At 39.4% G+C, this 24,085-nt stretch overlaps 1 protein-coding gene across 1 annotated transcript in view; it reads left to right on the top strand.

Moving 5' to 3' along the window:
* The window catches only part of Dnah12 (dynein axonemal heavy chain 12), a 163,687-nt gene that overhangs the window by 15,292 nt on the left and 124,310 nt on the right, over positions 1–24,085 (top strand). Inside the window, exons 11-17 of the mRNA XM_041662692.1 lie at positions 9,894–10,072; positions 11,336–11,471; positions 14,277–14,402; positions 15,656–15,790; positions 16,095–16,288; positions 17,262–17,508; positions 22,656–22,841. Coding sequence (XP_041518626.1) covers positions 9,894–10,072; positions 11,336–11,471; positions 14,277–14,402; positions 15,656–15,790; positions 16,095–16,288; positions 17,262–17,508; positions 22,656–22,841 — 1,203 coding nt within the window. The remainder of the gene's footprint in view (positions 1–9,893; positions 10,073–11,335; positions 11,472–14,276; positions 14,403–15,655; positions 15,791–16,094; positions 16,289–17,261; positions 17,509–22,655; positions 22,842–24,085) is intronic.

Genomic DNA, 24,085 nt, shown 5'->3' with positions numbered 1-24,085 from the left:
CCTTTCTCCAGCCCCTCCCATGTACCTATCATACCCTCTAAAATTCATGCTCTCTTTTCCTTTCATATATATATATATATGCTTTACAGATATGTAACGTGTGTAACACACATGAATATACACACACACATATATATACCTAAATATATAAATATAACCTACTGAGTCCATTTAGTATTGTTTGTTATATGATGTCAGGGCTGGCCACTGGTATTGGATAACCAGTTAAGGGCTTGCTTCATCCTTGGGGGGAAAAGTAATGCACCCTCACTCAGCAGTCCCTAGGTTCTTGTGATTCTTTGTCTATGGTTGCGGGCCCCCAAACCTTGAGATTTTTCCTTTTTCACACAAGCATGACTATTGGTGTCATCCTTTTCCAGATCTTGTTTCAGCAGCCTTATGGTTGTGGTATCCTGGGTATAGCTTCCCTGTCGGTTCTAGGAGACACAGCCTCAAAGCAGGTGTCCTGGTCTAGCTCTACAGTCTTTCCCAGTCAACAATGGTCCTTGAGCCTAGGGTGCAGTAAATGTGTCATATATGTACCCATTGCTGCTGGGCACCTCGTTATCAGCTGTTCTCCACACTTGACCAGCTGCAGACATTACTGACAACTGTTAATTTTGTTCTGTGCTTATTTTTAAAAATGCATTTTGAGCCAGGTGTGGCATACGTGCCTTTAGTCCCAGCACTAGGAGGAAAAGGCAGGTGGATCTCTGTGAGTTTGAGGCCAGCCTGGTCTACAGAGAGAGTTCCAGAACAGCCAAGGCTACCTTAGGTAAAGGAAACCTTGTAACAACAATAAAAAATTACATATTCTCTCTTTCCTTTTCCTCTCTCCAGTCCCCACCCCCGTCAAACACACACACACACACACAAAACCCACTGACTCCTTTTTGTGGTTGGTGTGTATATGGTTTCAGGACTGACCACCTACTTTATCTTGGATAACTAATATGGGTCTCACCCTGAAGAGGCTATTTCTCCCTCTCTCAGACATTAGTTGCCAGAGTGTCAGGACCAGAATACCATATACCATACTGTGAAACTGTGTCTCCTAGAAATAGCTACAAAAACAGGACCTGAATAATTATAATATGAAGAGACATGCTAACTCAGAAAGATGATTATGTTTCTTTTGAATACTTTTTGAATTTTCTTTAATTAAGATCTCTTTGCTTTAGGTATAATGCTTCAAATAATATAAATAGAACTTCTTATTCAAGGCTTCATTTTAGTAAAGCCATTGATTTGCCTCATAATTATGTTAATTGTTCATTCAGTCACCCGTTGAGTTAATAAAATTTTAGTTAAACATTTTAAGATAGGATTTATTTATTTACTTCTAGAAAGAGCTTGTGCGCGTGTGCCATGGCATGTGGGAGTCAGAGGAGTTGGTTCTCTCTTTCTATTGTGTAAGCACCAGAGATGGAGCTCAGGCACTTGGGCTTGAAGACAGGCACTTTGATTTGATAAGCCATCTCACCCACTTATAAAAAGTTTTTGTATTACAGTAAGATTAAAAATAAACAATATCTAAAGACTTTCTTCAGGAGCTTAAGTTTGTCAATGAAATCTTGATGTAGAAACAACAATTATGATAACTTTAATCCCAGCACCCAGGAGGCAGAGGCAGGAGGATCTTTGAGTTCAAGTCAGCCTGGTCTACAGAGAGAGTTCCAGGACAGTCAGGTCTACACAGAGAAACACTGTACCAAAAACAAAAGAAATAATAATTATGATAAGTTGATATAAATATTAGAATACAGATTAACAAAATATTATGTAAACACAGAAGAAAATTGCTATTGTTTTTAAAGATGAAGGTTTCATGCAAGAAATGGAACAAAAGTGAGCTTAAGTCAAGTGTGTGGAACGAGCACAGATGTGGGCGTAGACAGGGTTTCACTATCTGGAAAGGCTAATCTGGAACTCACTATGTAGCCCAGGTGGGCCTGCCTAACACAGATGTGGGTGTAGACAGGGTTTCACTATCTGGAAAGGCTAATCTGGAACTCACTATGTAGCCCAGGTGGGCCTGCCTAACACAGATGTGGGTGTAGACAGGGTTTCACTATCTGGAAAGGCTAATCTGGAACTCACTATGTAGCCCAGGTGGGCCTGCCTAAGTGCATGAGACTTTTGCCCCCAACTCTCAAATACAAGGATTACAGGAACACAATATCAGGACCAGCTGAACTCTGGTTTGAAGCAGATGTTTTTTTTTTAAATATTTATTTATTATGTATACAATATTCTGTCTGTGTGTGTGTGTGCAGACCAGAAGAGGGTACCAAACCTCGTTACAGATGGTTGTGAGCCACCATGTGGTTGCTGGGAATTGAACTCATGACCTTTGGAAGAGCAGGCAATGCTCTTAACCACTGAGCCATCTCTCCAGCCCGAAGCAGATGTTTATATGGAGACAGAAGATATAGAGCAAAGCTGTGTATGTGTGTGCATATGTTTGTGTGTGCTTGTGTGTATGCGTGTGTGCATATGTGTGTGTGCATGTGTATGTCTGTGTGTGCATGTGTGTGTGTCTATGTGTGTGTACACCTACCATAGCACTTGTGTGGAGGTGAGACAACAACCCACAAGAGTCAGTTCTGTCTCTACCATGTGCCTTTACGCACTGAGCTATCTCAGTGGCTTAGAAGAAGATGAGTTTTTAAGTTTCCTTTTTTTAATTATTAAATTTATTTTTTTTAAAAACAATCATTCTCATTTTACATACCTATCCCAGTTCCCACTCCCTCCACTTCTCCCGCTCCCCTCACCTTCTCCCCACCCCAATCCCCCATTCACTCCTCAGAGACGTTAAGGTTTCCCAAGGGGAGTCAACAAAGTCTGTCGCATCACTTTGAGGCTGGACCGAGGCTGTCCCCCATATCCAGTCTGAGCAAAGTATCCCTCTAAATAGGACAGGCTCCAAAAAAGGCAGTTCAAGCACTAGTGATAAATCCTGGTCCCACTGCCAGTGTCCCCACGGACTGCCCTACCCACACAATTGTCACCCATATTCAGTGGGCCTAGTTTGGTCTTATGCTGGTTCCCCCACTATCGATCCAGAGTCAGTGAGCTCTCACTAGCTCAGGTCAGCTGTTTCTGTGGGTATCCCCATTATGGTCACAACCCCTTTTGCTCATATTTTTGCTCTTCTCTCTCTTGGACTGATCTCCAGAAGTTTGGCCCAGTACTTAGCTGTAAATTTCTGCATCTATTTCCATCAGTTGCTGGTTGAAGGTTCCATGATGACAATTTAAGGTAGCCATCAATATGGTTATAGGGGAAGGCCAGTTCATGTACCCTTAAGAGTCTTAGCTGGGGTCATTCTTGTAGATTCCTAAGGATTTCCCTACTGTCATGTTTCTCACTAGTCCTATACTGGCTCCCCCAATCATGATATCTCTTTCGCTCATGTTCTTCCTCCCCCTCTCTACTTCCACCCTCCTTTTGTCATTTTTTCTTTACTGCTGAGTATTACTCCATTGTGTAATTGTGCCACGTTTTCCTTATCCATTCTTCGGTTGAGGGTCATTTAGGTTGTTTCCAGGTTCTGGCTATTATGAATAATGTGCTGTGAACACATTTGAGCACATGTCCTTGTGGTATGAGTGTGCATCTTTCGGGTATATGCCCAAGAGTGGTATTGCTGGGTCTTGAGGAAGGTTGATTCCCAATTTTCTGAAAAACCACCACTGATTTCCAACATGGCTGTACAAGTTTGCACTCTCATCAGCAATGGAGGAGTGTTCCCCTTACTCCACATCCTCTCCGGCATAAGCTATCATTGGTATTTTTGACCTTAGCTATTCTGACTGGTGTAGGATGGTATCTCAGAGTCATTTTGATTTGCATTTCCCTGATGGCTAAGGATGTTGAGCAATTCCTTAAGTGTCTTTCAGTCATTTGAGATTTTTCCGTTGAGAATTCTGTTTAGATCCAAACCACATTTTTAAATTTGATTATTTGGTATTTTAATTTCTAGTTTCTTGAGTTCTTTATATATTTTGGAGATCAGTCCTTTGTCCGATGTGGGGTTGGTGAAGACCTTTTCTCATTCCGTGGGCTTCCGTTTTGTCTTATTGACTGTGTCCTTTGCTTTACAGAAGCTTCTCAGTTTCAGGAGGCCCCATTTATTAATTGTTTCTCTCAGTGTCTGTGCTACTGGGGTTATATTTAGGAAGTGGTCTCTTGTGCCTATGCATTGAAGACTACTTCCCACTTTCTCTTCTATAAGGATCAGTGTAGCTGGGTTTATGTTACGGTCCTTGATCCATTTGGACTTGGGTTTTGTGCATGGAGATAGATACGGATCTATTTGCATTCTTCTACATGTTTGCATCCAATTATGCCAACACCATTTGATGAAAACGCTTTTTTTTCCATTGTATAATTTTAGCTTCTTTGTCAAAAATTGGTTGTTTGTATGTATGTGGCTTTGATTTAATTCCATCTGTCACCTCTCTCTTTTCATACCAATACCAGGCTGTTTTCATTACTGTAGCTTTATAGTTGAGCTGGATGTGAGGGATGGTGATGCCTCTGGAGGTTCCTTTATTGTACAGGATTGTTTGAGCTATCCTGGTTTTTTTGTTTTTCCATAGGAAGTTGAGTATTGTTCTTTTGAGGTCTGTGAAAAATTGTGTTGGGATTTTGACGGGGATTGCATTGAATCTGTAGATTGCCATTTTTATTATGTTGATCCTACCTATCCAAGAGAATGGGGGGAGATATTTCCATTTTCTGATATCTTCTTCAATTTCTTTCTTCAAAGACTTAAAATTCTTGTCATACAGGTTTTTCACTTCCTTGGTTAGCATTATTCCAAGATATTTTATATTACTTGTGGCTATTGTAAAGGGTGATGTTTCTGATTTCTTTCTCAGTCCTTTTATCATTTGTATATAGGAGGGCTACTGTTTTTTTGAGTTGATCTTATATCCTGTCATGTTACTGAGGGTGTTTATCAGCTGTAGGAGTTCCCTGGTAGAATTTTGAGATTCACTTATATATACTATCATATCATCTGCAAATAGCAAAAGTTTGACTCCTTCCTTTCCAATTTGTATTTCCTTTGATTTCCTTTTGTTGTTTCATTGCTTTAGCTAGTACTATATTATTAATACATATTGTCTTGTGTAGTAAAAGGTCACTTATTGGTTCCTGGCTGCTTAGCCCCAAAATAATCACACAGAAACTGTATTAATTAAATCACTGCTTGGCCCATTAGCTCTAGCTTCTTATTGGCTAACTCTTACATATTAATTTAATCCATCTCCATTAATCTGTGCATCATCACCCTGAGGTCGTGGCCTACCAGCAAAATTTCAGCACATCTGTCTCTGGCAGTGGCTTCATGGCTTCTCTCTAACTCCGCCTTCCTTCTCTCAGCATTCATTTTAGTTTTTCCCACCTAAGTTCTGCCTTATCAACAGGCCAAGGCAGTTTATTTATTAACCAATGATATTCATGACATACAGAGGGAAATTCCACATCAGTCTTGTTCTTGATTTTAGTGGAATCCCTTTGAGTTTCTCTCCATTTAATTTGATGTTTGCTTTTGGCTTGCTGTATATTGCTTTTATTATGTTTAGAAACATTCCTTGTATCCCTGATCTCTCCAAGACCTTTATCATGAAGGGATGTTATATTTTGTCAAAGGCTTTTTCAGTATCTAATGAGATGATCATTTTTTCTTTCAATTTATTTATATAGTGGATTACATTGACAAATTTTTGTATCTTGAACCATCCCTGCATCTCTGGGATGAAGCCAACTTGATCATGGTGGATTGCCGGGTTCTCTGGCAGAAAGAGTAGGGGCAGAGCCGGAACAGCTGGACTCTCCCTAGGGCTGAGCGGGATGGTGTGTGTTGAAACAACCAGCTGCCCTCCCCACTTGGCCACCAGGGAGAAGCACATCTACTGAGTAGGGAGTCTGTCAAAGCATGATCTAGTTTAATAGTATCAAGCAGGGACTTCTATAGTGTTGTGATACGAATGGTGGGCCGCTTCCCACCACCTGGCTAGCTTTACCCGAAATAATTACACAGAAACTGTATTCTTTTAAACACTGCCTGGCCCATTAGTTCCAGGCTCTTATTGGCTAGCTCTTACATATTGATCTAACCCATTTCTAATAATGTGGGTAGCCCCACGAGCTGGCTTACCAGGAAAGATCTTAACCTGCATCTGTCTGGAGTGGGAGAATCATGGCAACTCCCTGACTCGGCTTCTTTCTCTCAGCATTCTGTTCTGTCTACTCCGCCCACCTAAGGGTTGGCCTATCAAATGGGCCTAGGCAGTTTCTTTATTAATTAACCAATGAAAGCAACAGATTAGAAAGAAATCACTCCCACATCATTTCCCCTCTTTCTGTTTAAACAAAAAAAGGCTTTCTTTTTAACATAGTAAAATTACATATAACAAAACAGTTATCAAGCAAGAATTACAGTTGCAATATTTATATCTACTTTATCTTTTATCATAACTAAGTATATCCATTCTTCAACTCCATCAAAGACTCCAGAAGTATATACTATTACCTAAGTAAACAAGAAATAAGAAACTTCAAACTCTAGAAATGACAGAGACATCTCGCTGCCTGTACAGTCACCCAAAGTTCCTCTGTACCATTGGGGCATCCATCTTCGGCTTACAGGCCCATAGTATCCAGCATCCCACATTACTATAGGATTGTGATGTGGGTGGAAAAACTTGGGATGGGTAGAGGCAGAGTAAGGAACAAGGGCCATTAATATTCTGCCACACTAGCGGTGGCTAGGCAGAGGCAGGTCTAGTTCTGGTAGCCAGAGACAGGTCTCCAAACTCTAGCTAGGCTCAGGAAATTATACTGGGCCTCACGCTAGGGCCTCATGAGGTCCAACAGTGAATGATTTTTTTTATGTGTTTTTGGATTTGATTTGTCAGTATTTTATTGAGTATATTTGCATCAATGTTCATGAAGGAGATTGATCTGTAATTCTCTTTCTTAGACAAGTCTTTGTGTGGTTTGTGTATCAGGGTAACTGTAGCCTGTTTTTTTTTTAATATTTATTTATTTACGCATGACTTTTTTTAAGAATATTTATTTATTTATTATGTATACAATATTTTGTCTGTGTGTATGCCTGCAGGCCAGAAGAGGGCACCGGACCCCATTACAGATGGTTGTGAGCCACCATGTGGTTGCTGGGAATTGAACTCAGGACCTCTGGAAGAGCAGGCAATGCTCTTAACCTCTGAGCCATCTCTCCAGCCCTAACTGTAGCCTCTTAAAGAGTGTTTGGTAATGTTCCTTCTGTTTGCCACCAGCCCTATGAGCCATGCTCTCTGCCCCAGCTCCAGGGATGCAGCGGGTCCACTTCACCATCAATCAACCTGTAGCATTCTGCTCACTAGCCCCATTTCAATGCTCTATAGCTGGACCTCCCTAAAAAGCCAGAGCTTTTTATGCAGCAGGAACCAGGAAGCCCTCCCCTAAAGAAGCCACACAGCCTCCTCTGCCAATGCTGAGTCAGGAAGACCTCTCTTAAAGGAGTCATCAGCAAACTGAGCCCATCCAAAAAAAAAAAAAAAAGGTGGATGTAGTTGCCCCACATTGGCGTGACAATTTGTTGCAGTTTGTAATAAAGTTGTCCCACATTTCTCCATTTCTTTAAGGGAATTTTTCATTTCCTCTTTAAGAGTCTCTTTCATCTTCATAAAGTTATACTTAAGGTCATTTTCTTGTGTTTCTTTTGGGTTAGGATGTTCGGGTCTTCCTGTTTTAGGATCTCTAGGTTCTGGTGGTGCCACATTGCTCTTTATGTTGTTGAATGTGTACTTACACTGGCATCTGCCCATCCAGTAAGTGCAGGTGGAGCCTGTGCTCCAGGGGTTCCCTCTTCCTCCAGTTGGTGAAGGAGAGGCCTGTGGCTTAGGTGGTCGCTCTTCCTCTGGGTGCAGGCAGTGTCCTATAATGGACACTGATATGGTTCTGGGCTCCTCCAGGTATAGTCCGGGCCAAGGCTGTCTCCAGGGGAAGTCTGTGCCAAGGCTCCAGTGGTTACAGATGTGGTGGGGGGATGGTTGTATGTTTGGGGGATCTGCTCTGGGGTCTCTGGGGTTTGTTGGGTTTAGGTATGGCACAGGATGTGCCTCCCAATGCTAGGCTAGAGAGCAGAACCCTCCAGCACAGAACCCAGACATTAACCTCTCCAGGGGCAGTCTGGTCCAAGGCTCCAGTGGTCACAGATGCCTTGTTTTCTTTTTTATTTCTTTCTTGACCCATTTGTTATTTAAAAGCAAGTTGTTTAATTTCCACGTGTTTATATAGTTTCCACAGTATCTTACATTGATTTCTAGTTTCATTGCCTATTTAATATGATTCCAAGTTTTCACATTTTGTTGAGATTTGTTGTGTAGTCTGTTCATATGATTTATGCTGCCCCTATAAGAATAAAGACCCTATGAACACACTATTATACCCACATTTTACATGACTTCCAGGGATGGAGCTCAGGTCTCCATGCTTGGCAGCAAGCAGTTTAACTATTGAGTCATCTCCCCAGCCCATCCGTCGCTGTCTTTCGGTTGTAGAATTTAATCTATTGATGAATTGCTGATAAGGCCTTATGATAGCTATATGGTAACTTGTTTTCTGTGTTGCTCTGGAAAAGTTAAGTGACATTTTCATTTCAGATTTTGTGTTCCATAGTTTCTTTGTTGACTTTCATTTTTCCTTGTTATATTTATATTTTCTCTATTTTCTTTAGCATATTGAACACATTTAAAGTGTACTACATAGACTGTCTGTGTCATATAGGGCTTTTTCATGTCCCCCATCATTTGTGTATGATATGAACTTAGCATTGTTTAATTTTTGTCACATGACAAGTTTATACAAAATATGCTATAGTGATCACTTTTTCTCTCTTCTTATTGTTAAATTCATTGCTACCCATTGTTCTCTATTAACACCAACACTGTTTTCTCTGTTTTGTTTCCATCCAACAAAAAAGCAATTATTCAAGATAATCATTAAATTAGTTAATGTCCTCTGATCCATCAGACAATGAAAAGGTTAAACCCCATTTATTAAATATTGTAAACTGTAGAAGAATATGATAACATTAAGATAAAATGAAGGAAAATCTTTTCACAAATGAATAAAAGAAACAAGATTTTTGGCTGTGGGTGTAGTATGATAACAAGGAAGAAGACTGATAGGAGCATTAAAAGTAGATTGTGACATTAAGTCAAAGATTGTTCTGAGTTTGAAAACGTGTTTTATTTGCACAAAATACAATGTATGCTGTCAAAGTTTTATTTTATACTACTTTATGTGATTTTTGAAAATCATCCCAGTTTTTAAGTATTAAGAAATTGATATAAATTCCAAAATCTTGGATCTTTGATAATGGTAGACCATAGTATTTCTGTCCTATTTTAGCATAAAAGATTTCTTATAATTCTTTTCCTAAAGATTGAACATTCAGAGAGTTATCCAATAATGGCAAAGCAAATATATGCAGCTACAAACATTGTAGCATAATACAGGTTTGCTCCTAAACAGAAACGAATTGACTCTGGGCATACTTTTTGATTGAAGAAACCTTATGAAATATTCAAGTCAGCACAATTGGTATTTACCAGTCAATCAAATTCCACCATAAAAAGAACAAGAACATTTAGGCACTGACTGTGTTAGTTCAGTGGTCGAGCACTTGGCCAGAATCATCCTCAGACCCTGTGTTTAGTCTTAGCACCAAGTGAAAAAAATATTGTGTAACAAACAGAATGACTCACCTAGCAAAAATAATATATTACATGATTAAGAATTTCATCATAATATAGTACTATAAAATCACTAATTATAAAATTCTAACTCTTTTTAACACTCTTCTTAAGTTTATAGAAAAGTTTTTCAGTCTTGCTTCAGAAATAATGCTTTTGCCTCAATGGGTTCATTACCCTATGGTTCGTCTGGACTGTGAGGACTTGAAGACTGGCTTAACCAACAAAGCAAGAGCCTTTGCAAACGTATTGCTAAGTGACATAGCTTCAAAACATAGGAAAGAAAACGAATCGTAAGTAGAATTAATCACTGTATTCAGAATAACAGGGCCAAAAAAATTTCTCTAAAGTTACTCTCTTTCAAAATACAAAAGATTGCAGGGCAGTGGTGGTGCACACCTTTCATGCCAGAAATTGGGAGGCAGAAGCAGGTGGGTCTCTGTGATTTCAAGGCTAACCTGGACTACATGGTGAGTTCCTGGACAGCCAGAGCTACACAGAGAAACTGACTTGAAAAACCAAAACAAACAAGCAAACAAACACACAGATAATAAAAACTTTCCAGCCTAGCTGTACTCTTTCCTGATATTTTTAGTGGTATATCAATACAAACATTTTAAGGCATAGGGAAGGTAAGCCTGAAAAAATATACCTTTTGTTGAATAATGACACCGGCCGGGTACCTAGATTCATACTTCTATACATAGGATATCATAGAGTTTAAGATCTTTTTATTTGTTTTTTTTTTCCGAAGGATCTTTTTATTTGTTATATTGTTTTATTTCACAGGAACATGAGCTATGCTATGCTATACCTTTTCCATTTATCCTTGAGTTATTCAGTTCAGTAGGATAAGTAGCTTCATTTTATAAATAGAGAAACTGGATCTTGAAGTTTGGCCTAAATTCCCAGAACTAGTTGTCCTAGTGAGCTTCTCATTGCTGTGATAAACTCCAGGGCAAACATAACTTTGGGGAGTCAGGCCAGGAACTCAGGCCAGGAGCCTTGAGGCAGGAAGTGAAAGAGCAACAGGGACACAGTCTGCTTCTGCACATGGCTTGTTCGCCACGGCTTGTTCCACTTAGTTTGGTGGATCCCAAGGACTGCCTGCTCAGGAATGGTGCTGCCCACAGTGGGCTAGGCTTTCCTATATCAGTCAATCATTGTGCCCCAGGCCAGTCCGCTGGAAGCCGTCTTTAGTTGAGGTTTTCTCTCTCATGTGTCAAGCTGACAAAACTAGCCTTTGCAGCAGCTGAGTCAGATTTAAGGTCTGCCGCATTCCCTGTCTCACTCGTGAGAGAGCTTAAGAGATCACTAGAAAAATAAGTAAGTATGCCATAATTTCAAAAATTAATGTTACCTTAATTTTTATTGATGTGATATATGGTGGCATCAGGCAAACTAAGTTTGAATATCATATGATCTCTTAATGAATCAGCCAGTTGCTTTTAGGATAGAGAGTTTCAGTTTTATAACAATCATAGCACATGTTTATTAAATATGCTACAAATTACTTGTCATCAATAATCAGAGTCATAATCAGAGTGTTCTGTCAGTATTTGCAGTGAATTTGAAGCAATCAAAGACCATGCTCTGCGAGTCCCTGGCACAACAGAAGAGATGATGCAGCTAATCGCTTTTGTAGAAAAAGCTCGAACTAAAGGAATTCGTGATTTGGCTTCAAGGATCCAGGTTAAAAAAAATACTTAGAAACTATTATGAAGTGAGATATCAGTATTGACACAGCCAGACAAAAAAAAAAAAGCAGAATAGCCCAGAAGGTCTCACATGTTCTTCTGGTCACACCTTGTGCTGCCCTTTTCCTCCCTCCATTATAGGCTTCTGCTCTTTCTCCTCATCCTCTTGTAGAAGCTGTTTACTTGATTTTCTCTGAAATAATGTTTTTGATTTTCTTTAGTTTCATCAATTATGCTTATAATCTTTTTCCCTTTGGTTTTTTGAGACAGGGTTTCTCTGGGTAGCCCTGGCTATCCTAGAACTCACTATGTAGCTCAAGTTCACCTTGAACTCAGAAATGCTCCTGCTTCTGCCTCTTGAGTGCTGGGATTAAAGGTGTGCACCACCACTGCCAATTATGTTTACATTCTTTTTTTTTAAATATTTATTTATTTATTATGTATACAATATTCTGTCTGTGTGTATGCCTGCAGGCCAGAAGAGGGCACCAGACCTCGTTACAGATGGTTATGAGCCACCATGTGGTTGCTGGGAATTGAACTCATGACCTTTGGAAGAGCATGCAATGCTCTTAACCTCTGAGCCATCTCTCCAGCCCTATGTTTACATTCTTAAACAATATGGAGTTTAATTTTTTAGACTTTTACATTAAATAGTAGTCTTAAAACCTGCACAAGGTTCTATATCCATTCAACTATATTTAACTTTCATTTTGTTTGGAAGGCTTTTAATACAGTAAAACATAATAGATTACTAAAAACCACATCCAACATAATTTGGGATGTTGTAAAACAATTCCAAACGCAGAGAAGGAATAGAACCAATTTCTGGAAGCCCGTCATCATAGCCCCAGGCCCTTTAGCATGTGAATACTGTCTTCATTTTTATGGTGTTTGCTTTCTTACTCTCCCTTATAGCTTTACGGACTATAAGAGTGCATTTCCAGTAAACATAGTTTATTTTTATCTGACTTTGATATTTATCTAAGAGAAATCATTTTGTTTGTATTCTTTTGCACACCACCAGTATTATATCAACCAATGACACTTTTTCCAGCTTATTTTTATTGCAGTAGAGTCCATTTCTGACACTGTATTAGTGGGCAAGGACTTAGTTTTTAAGTTTGCTGCACTAGCATGTGGACTCAGCTTGAGCCCCAGCATCCACAGAACAAGTTGGGCCTGGTGTTGCATGCTTAGGATGCTCGTTCCCGGGAGGCCAAAACAGGTGGATCCTGGGGCTTGATGAACAGCTAGCCTATTTTCTCACTGGGCCCTAGCCAGTGAGAGACTTTCTTAAAAGCTAAGGTGGTTTTAAGCTGGGCATAGTGGTCCATGCCTTTAATCTTAGCTTTCCAAAGGTAGAGGGTCTATATGAATTCAATGCCAGCCTGATCTACATAGTGAGTTCCAGAACAATCAAAGAGAGACCTTGTCTCAAAAAACAAAAATTAAACAATAAAATGGGCCATTCCTAAGGAATGATACCAGAGGTTGACCTCTGGCTTCCACACACACATGGACACACACATGTACCTACATCTGCACACACAAAAGGAGTTTTAGAATTTACTGTTCTGGATATTTGATTATTGTTCTTTGTTATTAATGGCAGTGCTACTGTAAACATTTCTGTGTGTGGATCCTGGAGACCGCGTTCACGCATTTCCCTCAGGTGTCATGCAGGGGGCTTGTCCTTTCTGAGCATTACCCCTCCTTTCTGAGCATCCTGGGGTACCACCAGATCCAACTTTTCTTCTTTTAATTACTGGATTAATTAATTTGTGTGAGGGTGTGCACATGACAGGACATATGTGTGGAGGTCAGAGAACAACCCGAGGGAGCTGGTTCTCTCCCTTTGTGTGGTTCCCAGGAGTCTAACCCAGGTTGTGGGGCATGGCACCACATGCTTTTCCCCTAACTATCTTGTCATCCCGATGTTTTGTTAAGTGATGAAGTGATACAGCAGTACTATATAACATATAGATCAATGAGATCCATAGGGGTCAAAAAACTGTGCTTCTCCAATTACATCTACTGTGTTAAGTTTTTTTTTTCTTTTGCCATTCACTCTGGAGCTCTTCCTGGACTTCCTGCTATAATGCTAAGTAGCCAAAATATGATAATATTACTAAGGATACAGAATAACAAATGATGATAAAATATTTAGTATTTTAGCATCAAAGATTAAAAATTAAATCATAAGAACAAAAAGAATTTAAGATAGTTTAAAACTGAAAGTTTCTGAGTTTGCCAAATACTTGATCATTTTATAAAATCATGGACAAGGAGGTCAAAGAGTTACCTTTATATTAAGTCAGCAGTCAGAGAAAAATAATCTCATGTATGGGAGTGTGTGTATATGGGGGTATCACATGGGCTATGTGTGTGGATGTCTTCCTCTGTTACTCTCCTATTTATGTTTAGACAGAGTTTCTGTCACTGAGTCTGCAGCTCACATATTCGGTTTGGCTGGTCAGTAAGCCCCTCGGATCCTCCTGTCTCCAGCTTCCACATTTTGGTATCACAGACACACACCACTATTTCTGTTTATTACTGATGCTAGAGGTCTAAACTCAGGTTTTGTGCAGCAAGCATGTTGCCCACTAAGTCATCTTCCCAGCCCCAGGCGCAAGCATTTAAAGATTTTTAAAAACCCTTGTTAAAGTACAGTTATATTACTTGAAGCCAAGTAAATACCTGTGATTTGGACAGAGCACAAAATATTAAATTTGAAGGAACATTAGAAATTTTTGGCTATGTTCTTTTTTATATGATATAACTAGAGTTTCTTTTGTAGGAATCTAAACGGCAAATGAGTTACTTTTTAGATGTTTTTCTATTTCCTCAAGAAGACTTAAATTTAAATGCAACTGTCCTCATGTGGCCTACAAAAATTAACCCCGTGTTTGATGAGAATGATGAAGTAAGTATATTTTTAAGTGTATAATTTGTGTTCTGGAAGTTTTATTATTACCTCTCTCCCCTGCCCCGTGTGAGTGTGTGTGTGTTTGAACACTATGGAATGCATGTTGAAATAAGATCATTTGTGGCAGTTAGTACCTTGTGGATCCTGGGTATTGGACTCAGACCACCAGGCTTAGTGGCCAGCACCTTTCCTGGCAGAGCCATCTCACTGTCCACAGTCTGACATTTTAAGTAGTATGGCTGTTTAATTTTCACACCAATTTGCCATTTGACTTTAAAAAGTTTCATATAGCTGGGCGGTGGTGGCACACACCTTTAATCCCAGCACTCGGGAGGCAGAGGCAGGCGGATCTCTGTGAGTTCGAGGCCAGCCTGCTCTACAAGAGCTAGTTCCAGGACAGGAACCAAAAGCTACGGAGAAACCCTGTCTCTAAAATAAAAAAAAAAGCACTTCATATATGTAGTGTAAGTGTCTTTCACCTGTTATGGTATTGACAGCTTAGAAGAGGCTTCTAGGCTTACCTCTCCGGGTTTGGTAAGTGTAGCATGAACAACACAGAGGTCAGAAATATTATGTGAACTAATAGTGAACATGAGCTAAGTGATTTCCACTTATTATTAAATACTCATAAAATCCCAGCTGCTCCAATTTCTCCCATTTTATAGATGATTAAAATGTAACTGAGAGAAGTTTAGTAACTTGCTCAAATTCTCAGAGACTGGAGGTAACAGATTTAGGATTTTATATCAGACCGGACATGGTTTAAAATCCTGAAAAGTAATCAGCCAGTTTATCCAAAATTGGGAGCCAAAATAGAACAATAACAAAATGTGTGGGATACACAAGGTTTTAATCTCAGCTTTTTGTTTTGAAAGTCTTGTTACCTTGACATGCTTCAAAATTTTCATACGTTTCAGTTTCTTTATATTTGCAGAGAAAATAATAATAACGTAGAAAAGGTACTTAACAGCTCTTAATATATGGTATGTGTATGCTCAATAAATGGTAGCTTTTAATTTTATACCATAACACATTAAATAGTCAAACTATATAATTAACTATTTTGAGTTTTGAAAGATGTGGGAAAATTTGTCTCTGTGATTTACTCTTTGCATTTATACATCGGTCTTTAGAGACAATGATTCTGTTTCCGTTTTCTCTAAATTACTATAAAACATTGATAGTTTTATTTCAAAATTCTTATCTTTCTACTACATTTGTTAACATCATTAAATTATCTTTTCATAAAGCTCATTGAGAGTGCTAAGCATCTGAAGGAGAATGAACTAATAGCCAAGAGAGAGAAACTAATCTTGGAAATAGAGAAGGAATCGCGTCGCATGGAAGAGTTCGGGGAGTTTGCAGAACTGGATCGCATGCAGCAGGTCAGAAACATAGTTAGGGCTGTGACTGTAGCTAACCAGGGGTTAGCACAGGACAGATAAACACTTTTTAAAATGTAGAGGAAACATGCACTTAGCATGTCAAATGAAGGTTTACTTGATTATCGAACCTGACATCTGTGACTTAGTTTACTGCCATGCAATGTGCATAACCATAGCCTGCTCATCACCATAGCGATGTTGTGAAGCTGATATTTAAACAGGAGAACATTAGTTATGTAACATTATGTGATCTTGTTATAATACCATCTAGATATTTCAGGAACAGACATTTGTTTGCTTTTAGTATGTGATGGACGTAAGGCAACTACAGAAACGCATTCAGGAATCCGAAGAAGCAGTTCAGTTTATTAATAAAGAGGAGGAGCTTTTCAAATGGGAACTGACAAAGTATCCCGAGCTGGAAAAATTAAAAGTTAACATCGAGCCCTACCAGAAGTTTTTTAATTTTGTTTTGAAGTGGCAAAGAACAGAAAAAAGGTAACTTTTAGTAATATAATAAAAAAATTAAGCAAGTGATATAAAAGTGTATAAATATAAGGCATTTCTTGTTAAAGGTTTCAAAGTAGTACTTATTCATTTACTCGTGTGAAAAGCAAGTGTCATATGGGAGAGCCTCAGATGATGCTAACCTGCTGCTGAACTATGCAATAGAGCTTGGATTTATCTGTAATGATATCTGGCACAAATGTGTGGCTCGAATCTACAACACTGAGATGAAGGGTCGTCTCATGCTCTACCGACTGAGCTAGCCAGGCTAGATATTATTACAGATGGTTGTGAGCCACCAGGTGGTTGCTGGGAATTGAACTCAGGACCTCTGGAAGAACAGGCAGTGCTCTCAGCTGCTGAGCCATCTCTCCAGCCTCAAGTTTGCTATAGAAACCGGGTGGTAGTGGTGCATGCCTTTAATCCCAGCACTAGCCAGGATTATACAATGGGAGGAGACAGTTTTCAGTCAGTCTCATTCTGAGGATTCCTGGAGACAGGATCGCCATTTCAGACTGAGGTAAGAGACAGTGGCCGGCTGTTTTGTTTTTCTGACCTTCAGACTGAACCCCAATATCTGTCTCGGGGTTTTTAATAATTGTGCTACATTTATCAGAGCCAGTTCACATTTTATGGAACTAGTTTACTAATACTCAAACAAAATTAGAAGTGCCCAGTCAAGTCTGCATTTTACTGAATAGTGTTAGTTACCAACTTGTCCCTGGATGCATGTTTTACTGCAGGCCCTGCAGTTTAAATGATGGTGTTATCTCTGCCCCTTTACCATCATTTCTACCAGTGTGCCTCAGTTGTCTCTCGTATAGAACAAAATGATTCCACAGAAAAGTTTCCCGATACTTATATATAGTTCAAAAGTCTGAGTTTAAAATTATTTTTTCTTCCTATTCAGGTGGATGGATGGAGGGTTTTTGGACCTTAATAATTATTTTTTCTTCCTATTCAGGTGGATGGATGGAGGGTTTTTGGACCTTAATGGGGAAAGCATGGAAGCTGACGTAGACGAGTTTTCCCGGGAAATTTTTAAGACACTAAGATTCTTCCAAACCAAGCAAAAGAAAGAATTACAAGAGAGAAGAAAGGCAGCAAGAAAACGATCTTTGGTAGACGAGAAACCTGAAGAAGAACAACCAAAAGAGAATCCTACAATTACTATGTGTGCTATCGTAATGGAGCAAATAAAGGTTTTTAAGGTATACATGTATTTAATAGCATTTAAATATCATACATCTCTTCTCAGTGTCATGCTATATAGTATATAAAATATAAAATCAACTCTCCAATAGTAAGACTGTGTATTCAGTAGTCTAGCTCCATGTAAAAAAGTTTGGGTCAGTAACTAATCAGTTGTATCTCATGGGCGTGCCTGACGCAAGATGAGTTGACCCTACTATGTCGTCTCTCTGGCTGTGGTGGAAATATAGTTTTGTGCGGCAGCACATCCCAGCACCTAGAAGTTGAAGAACAGCGATTACAAGTTCCGGGCTAAAGTGGGCTATCTAGTGAGATACCCACTTGTCTCACAGAAACCAAAACAAACAAAAAACAGAGATAAGCAGAGATCCACATAACCAGTGGAGTTTTTTTTTTTTTTGTGTGTGTGTGTGTGTGTGTGTAGTTTTGAAATACTTTTTTCCCTTATCTTTTGGTCAAATCCTCACCTTCTTTATTTTACACAAGAATATTAATGTATGTATGTACGTGAACAACTATGTGTGTACTTGTGTATTCGTGTATGGAGGAATACCTTAGTGAGGCATCCATGCACATATGTATGGAGGCCAGAGAGCATTGTCATTCCTAAAATGCATGCACATGTATGCCTTAGCTGTGTGTGTAAGTCAGAGGACAACATGTAGGAGTCAGCTCTCTTCTTCCTCCGTGTGGATTTTGGAATTGAACTTATGACATCAATCTTATTGTGCAGCCCAACCTGGCCTGGACCTCGTGTAGCTCAGGCTAGCCTCAAACTCATGATCCTCCTACTTATACCTTTCCAGTCCTAGGACTGTAGGCATGGACCACAACACCGGCTGCCATTTCCTTCTTCTGTGAAGCTGATAATGTACTAGTGGTTCTAGTGGCGATGCCGACTGTGTAGCCAGCATGTCTAGACTGTAGGCTGGTGAGGCTGCTTAAGTTCTGCCCTGTCTGCGTCACATTCTTCCAATGATTAGATGAGTTATCTCATTGAAGACATTGACTACTTATGGATTACTTTCTATGTTTAGTACATTTCATGGTCCAGAAATGAAAATCTGCAAACTCTCGTCTCATATTTCTAATCTTTATTATGCCGCAGATGAGTGTTGGCACTTGAATATTTCAGAACTCTGGTACACACACAACAGTGTAAATAGAGTGTCTTATTTCCCATAGAATATAGCATGTGCTATCACCCCCTTATTTCGCTTAATTTACGTTGAAGATCATAAGCTGTTAAATTTGTTACTATAAGACTGATCATAGCATTTCTTTGTTTTTATATAATATCTGCTTCCCTCTCTCTGGGTTTCCTGTACTCTGCCTATACCCACAGTCCCTCCAGTAATATTTCCATGGGTTACAGGAGATAGGAAAGGAACTTGGTGCTTGCTGGGTAACATACTTTACACTGTAATTGTCAGTCTTGGTGGCTTTTGTCACTCTAGTGAGGATGAAGTGGTATATCATGGTTTTGCCTTGCGTCATCCCGAAGGCTGGATATCTTTTCACATGCTTACTGGACATTTTTGTGCCTTCTTTGGAGAAATGCCTATTTAGATCATTTGTCCTTTTTTTTCTGAGACAAGATTGGTTTCTGCCCCCCGATTAGCCTGTTTACTGTGTGGCCCAGACTGGCCCCAAACTGGCAATTGCCTCAGTTTCCTGAGTGTTGTGATAACAGGTACAGGACTCTATGTCTGGCTCTTTACCCATTTTGTTCTTCTTTTTCCCATCTCTTTGTGTCCTCTCCTTAAAAAAAAAGTCAGTCCAGTTACTGATGTCTGCTGGAATGTGAACTGATCCTGTTCACTAGAACTTGCGCAGGCCTCGTACAGGCTACCTGTAGCTACAGTCAGTTCATGCAGTCATGGCATGTCTAGAGGACAACATTTCACAACACTCCTTTCTTCTCCTAGCTCTTGTATTCTTAACAGTTGCTTTTCTGTGATGTTCCCTGACCCTCAAGGGGGTTACATGATCTAGAGGTCCCGTTTAGGTGTCTAAGTACTCAACAGGAACATATTCTTAGCACTCTGGCAGTCTCTGCATTAACTGCTACTCACCAAAGATAGAACTTTCTTTCCCTAGGTAGAGAGAAGTACTTTCTAATCTATGAGTCTGTCATAGCTATTTAGAAAGCAGTTTGACATGTACATTTAACAGAACAACAGTAGTAGGTTCCTCTAAGGCCTATTACCACCTGAGCCATGGGCTTTTCACAACATTTACAGTAGTAGGCATTGATTCCCTTCTGTGGAGTTTGCTCAGATCCAATCAGAAAGTAGCTGATTATCCCGATAACCATCACGTTACTGCTGCACCAGTAAGCACATCTTGCCTGGCAGTTAGTGCTGTAGTATGAAGGGTCCAGGTCTGTGTAATACCATTGATGTCTTCTCTTACCCAGTAGCCTGCATGACACCTCCCATCATTATATAAGCTAATCAGCATGGAAGAAATTTTTTGATCAGTTCCAGCTTGATCTATGTCCTGCACCATGGGAGCTCTTTCCAGTTTTAGATATCTTCTTCAATTTCTTTCTTCAATGTCTTAAGGTTTTTATCATACAAGTCTTTCACTTGCTTGGTTGCAGCTACCCCAGATATTTTATGTTACTTGAGGCTATTGTGAAAGGTGTTATTTCCCTGATTTCTTTACCCATCTATTTGTCATTTGTATGTAGGAAGGCTTCTGAGTTTTGTGAGTTAACCTTGCATTTAACTACTTCAATGAAAGTGTCAACTGCAGTAGCTTCCTGGTGGAATTTTTAGGGTCACTTATGTATACTATCATATCATCCACAAATAAAGATACTTTCACTTCTTCCTCTCCTATTTGTATCCCCTTGATCTCTTTCATTTGGCCTATTGCTCTAGGTAAGACTTCAAGTATTATTCTGAATAGGTATGGAGAAAGTGAACAATCTTTTTTTTTTTTTATTGGTTTTTCGAGACAGGGTTTCTCTGTGGTTTTGGAGCCTGTCCTGGAACTAGCTCTTTTAGACCAGGCTGGTCTCGAACTCACAGAGATCCGCCTGCCTCTGCCTCCCGAGTGCTGGGATTAAAGGCGTGCGCCACCACGGCCCGGCCGAAAGTGAACAATCTTGTCTTGTTTCTAATTTTAGTGGAATTGCTTTGTGCTTCTATACATTTAAGTTAATATTGACTATGGACTTGTTGTCAACTGCGCTTATTATGTTGAGGTATGACCCTTGTATACCTAGTCTTTTCAGTACCTGTATCATGAAGGGATGCTGAATTTTGTCATTGATTTTTTTTCTGCATCTAATGAGATGATCATGTGGTTTTGTTTTTCAGTTTGTTTATATTGCAGTCATCAGTGTATGTATGTTGAACTACCCCTGTATCTCTAGGATAAGGCCTACTTGATCATGGTGAATGGTATTTTTGCAAGTATTTTATTGAGAATTTTTGCATTTATACTCATTAGGGAAATTGTTCTGTAATTCTCTTTCTTTATGGGGTTGTTATGTGCTTTGGGCATCAGGGTAACTGCGGCATCATCAAACAAATTAGACAATGTTCCTTCTGTTTTTTATTTTGTGGAATAATTTGAGAAGTATTGGCATTAAGTTTTCTTTGAAATTCTGGTAGAATTCTGCACTAAAACCATCTGGCTCTGGGCTTTTTGTGGGGAGAGGCTTTTAACTGCTTCTGTTTCACTAGGGGTTATATGTCTGTCTAAATTGCTTATTTGATCTCGATTTAACTTTGGTAAATGGCATGCATCAAGAAAATTATCCATTTCTGTGGGGGCTCTGCAAATACCAAGACTAGCAAAGCAAGGATCCAACATGAGGCAAGAAAAAAAATCTGGTTTAGCATTACTCAGTAACTGGTGTTGGTTCAGACTTCTAGAGCATGACACAAGGCAGTTTGTTTTAACCATATTTAAGCATAACACAACCTTGGCAAAAAGTTTCCTAACGATAATTAACTCAATCCCATGTACACAACAAAGTGTAAGACATGTTTGAAAGACCCTAATTTCTAGGGTTCAGGGAAGGATCCCCCAGACTCAATAAGCCACGCCAGTGGATGCAAACAGCAAGAGGATTCTTTAATGTCAAAGGCGCCAACGGGGTACTCAATACTCCAATGAGACTGAGCCCCCTTGGCATTTTTCCAGCAAGTATTTATAGGGTCTCAGGGTTACATAACAGGGAACCATAGCAACAGCAATATCATTGGTCAACTCAAATTAACATATGGGGTGGGGGTCAACATCAGGATAAAAACAAATCTAACAGGATGAAAACAAGTCTTAACAGGATAAAAACAAGTCTAACAGGATAAAAACAAGTCTAACAGGATAAAAACAAATCAGGACAAAACAAGTCTAAAACCAGTTTTTAGCCAGTTTCTGCCTTTCTGAGCTTTGATACACAAAGGACTGGGTGTTTTTCTCAAGGCTGCTTCTGCTGCCCACAGATAGCCTGTTTTTCCCTGGCCTAGTTGATCACAAAAACATCTTAAGATGGAGACTAGGGTTGGGGTCTTTCAATGTTTACTCTTTACAAAGTGCTTATGGCCTCTTCCATAAAGATAAGTCCTGTTGACCTGTGGTGTCTCGCAGGGGCGCGGTCACTCTGATATATGCCACTCTTTCAACATATGTGCATGTATGTTTTAGAAAGCCCCACAGCAGCAGGCTTACAGGTGACTGTTTCAACATATGTGCATGTATGTTTTAGAAAGCCCCACGGCAGCAGGCTTACAGGTGACTTTTTCAAAAGGTCTGTAGTAGTGGTTATCCCTTCTCTACTCTGCCCTTAACATCTTTCCAGTTATTTGGATCTCCATTCCCTTTAAAATTATATTTGCATTTTTACTATGTAGGCCTCACATTTCTTAAATTTGCTATTAAGTACTTTATTTTTTGTGATACTCAGGTTCATGAAATTTTTCCTTGTTAATTCTTACTTTGGTAATTTCTTGATTGCTATGCACACCTAATATTGCAGGTGAACTTTAGAATCCTTGTGCTCCTCGTTCCATTCCTCTCAATCTAGTTGATGTTTTGATTGCACTCACATTAAATAACTTAAAGAAATGTAATTTTCCTATTATTAAGGTTAGTCAAATGAGATTATTGTCTGTATTTCCATCCTCAGGAGTACATCCCTACTGTCTCCATTCTGTGCAACCCAGGAATGAGAGCTCGTCACTGGAAACAGATGTCAGAGATTGTGGGTTATGACTTAACTCCAGATTCTGGAACTACACTGAGAAAGGTTCTAAAATTAAACCTTACACCATATTTAGAAAAATTTGAAGTGATAAGCGCAGGTGCAAGCAAGGTAAGCATGAAGAGAAACTGAAATACTTGATGGGTTGGTTCTCTGATGGGTGCAGGTTTTGTTTTGTTGTGGTGTATATAGTACAGATAACAATGGTGAGTGGAAGGTGATAGAGGACCACTCTTTCATGATGCAGACATGCACTTGCTTCTCTGAGATCCAGACTAGAAACTTTCCTAATTCTGCCATGTTGCAATATAATTGGATGATACATTAGTATTGTTATATGATTGTTCTATTAAGAACCTGAGTGAATGGATATGTATGTAGCACATTGTGTGTGTGTGTGTGTGTGTGTGTGTGTGTGTATGTGTGTATGTATGTATCTGTGTGTCTATGTCTGGGATTGTATGTGTCTGAGTCTGTGACTGTGTGTATGTTCCAACAAATAAGTATGACCTTAGAAAGAAGGTTCTTGAAATACACAGAAAATTCAAGCTACAGACTACCTACAAAGAGGCCATTTTGGAGACAACCCAGTGGGTATTTTATTCTGTTGTCCATTTTAACAGTGACAACAAGAGTTTCCATAACAACTAAACTTCAAAACACTTAATTTTTCTTAGGAATTTTTTCTATTTTTAATTGGAAATAGAATTTTTCATATAGTATATTTTGATTATGGTTTCCCCTCCCCTAAATTCCCACATCTTTCCTTTCTCTCAATAGAAAACAGGCATCTAAAAATAATGATAAAATAAAGTAAATTAAAATAAAAACAATAAATTAGAATATGACAAAACAAACAGAAGAAAAGAGCCAAAGAAAAATCACAAGAAACACATGTAGACACAATGACTCACTTGTTTGCACACATAGGATTCCCATATAAACACAAAATCAGAAACCATAATATATACATGGAAGACCTGTACGATTTTAAAAAAGAATACCATTGGGTTAATTTTCTGTTGGCCATATGCTTCTGGGCATGGCGCCTGCCCTTGAGAGCGGTTTGTATACCCAGTGAGAAGCCATTGGAGGAAGCTAATTTTTCCTTTATGAGAAGTTACCGATTAGAGATAGCTTCTGGGTTCCCTCCTAGCACTGGGACAACTGGCACAGACCGTGCATGCCCTCTGCATGCTGCCACCGTCACTGTGAGTTCATAAACGCATCCGTCCTGCTGTATTTGAAAGGCCTTGATTCCTTGGTGTCCCCCTTCCCCTCTGGCTCTCACAGTCTTTCCACCTCCTCTGCCACAGAGAAGAGGAATTTGGTGGAAACATCTCACTTAGAATCGA

The sequence above is a fragment of the Microtus oregoni genome, unplaced genomic scaffold, assembly GCF_018167655.1.
Source record: "Microtus oregoni isolate MIOR12 unplaced genomic scaffold, Mior012 000013F_ref0000133, whole genome shotgun sequence".
Classification (NCBI taxonomy): domain Eukaryota; kingdom Metazoa; phylum Chordata; class Mammalia; order Rodentia; family Cricetidae; genus Microtus; species Microtus oregoni.
The sequence above is the reverse complement of the archived record's forward strand: the minus strand, read 5'-3'. Positions and strand labels throughout refer to the sequence as shown.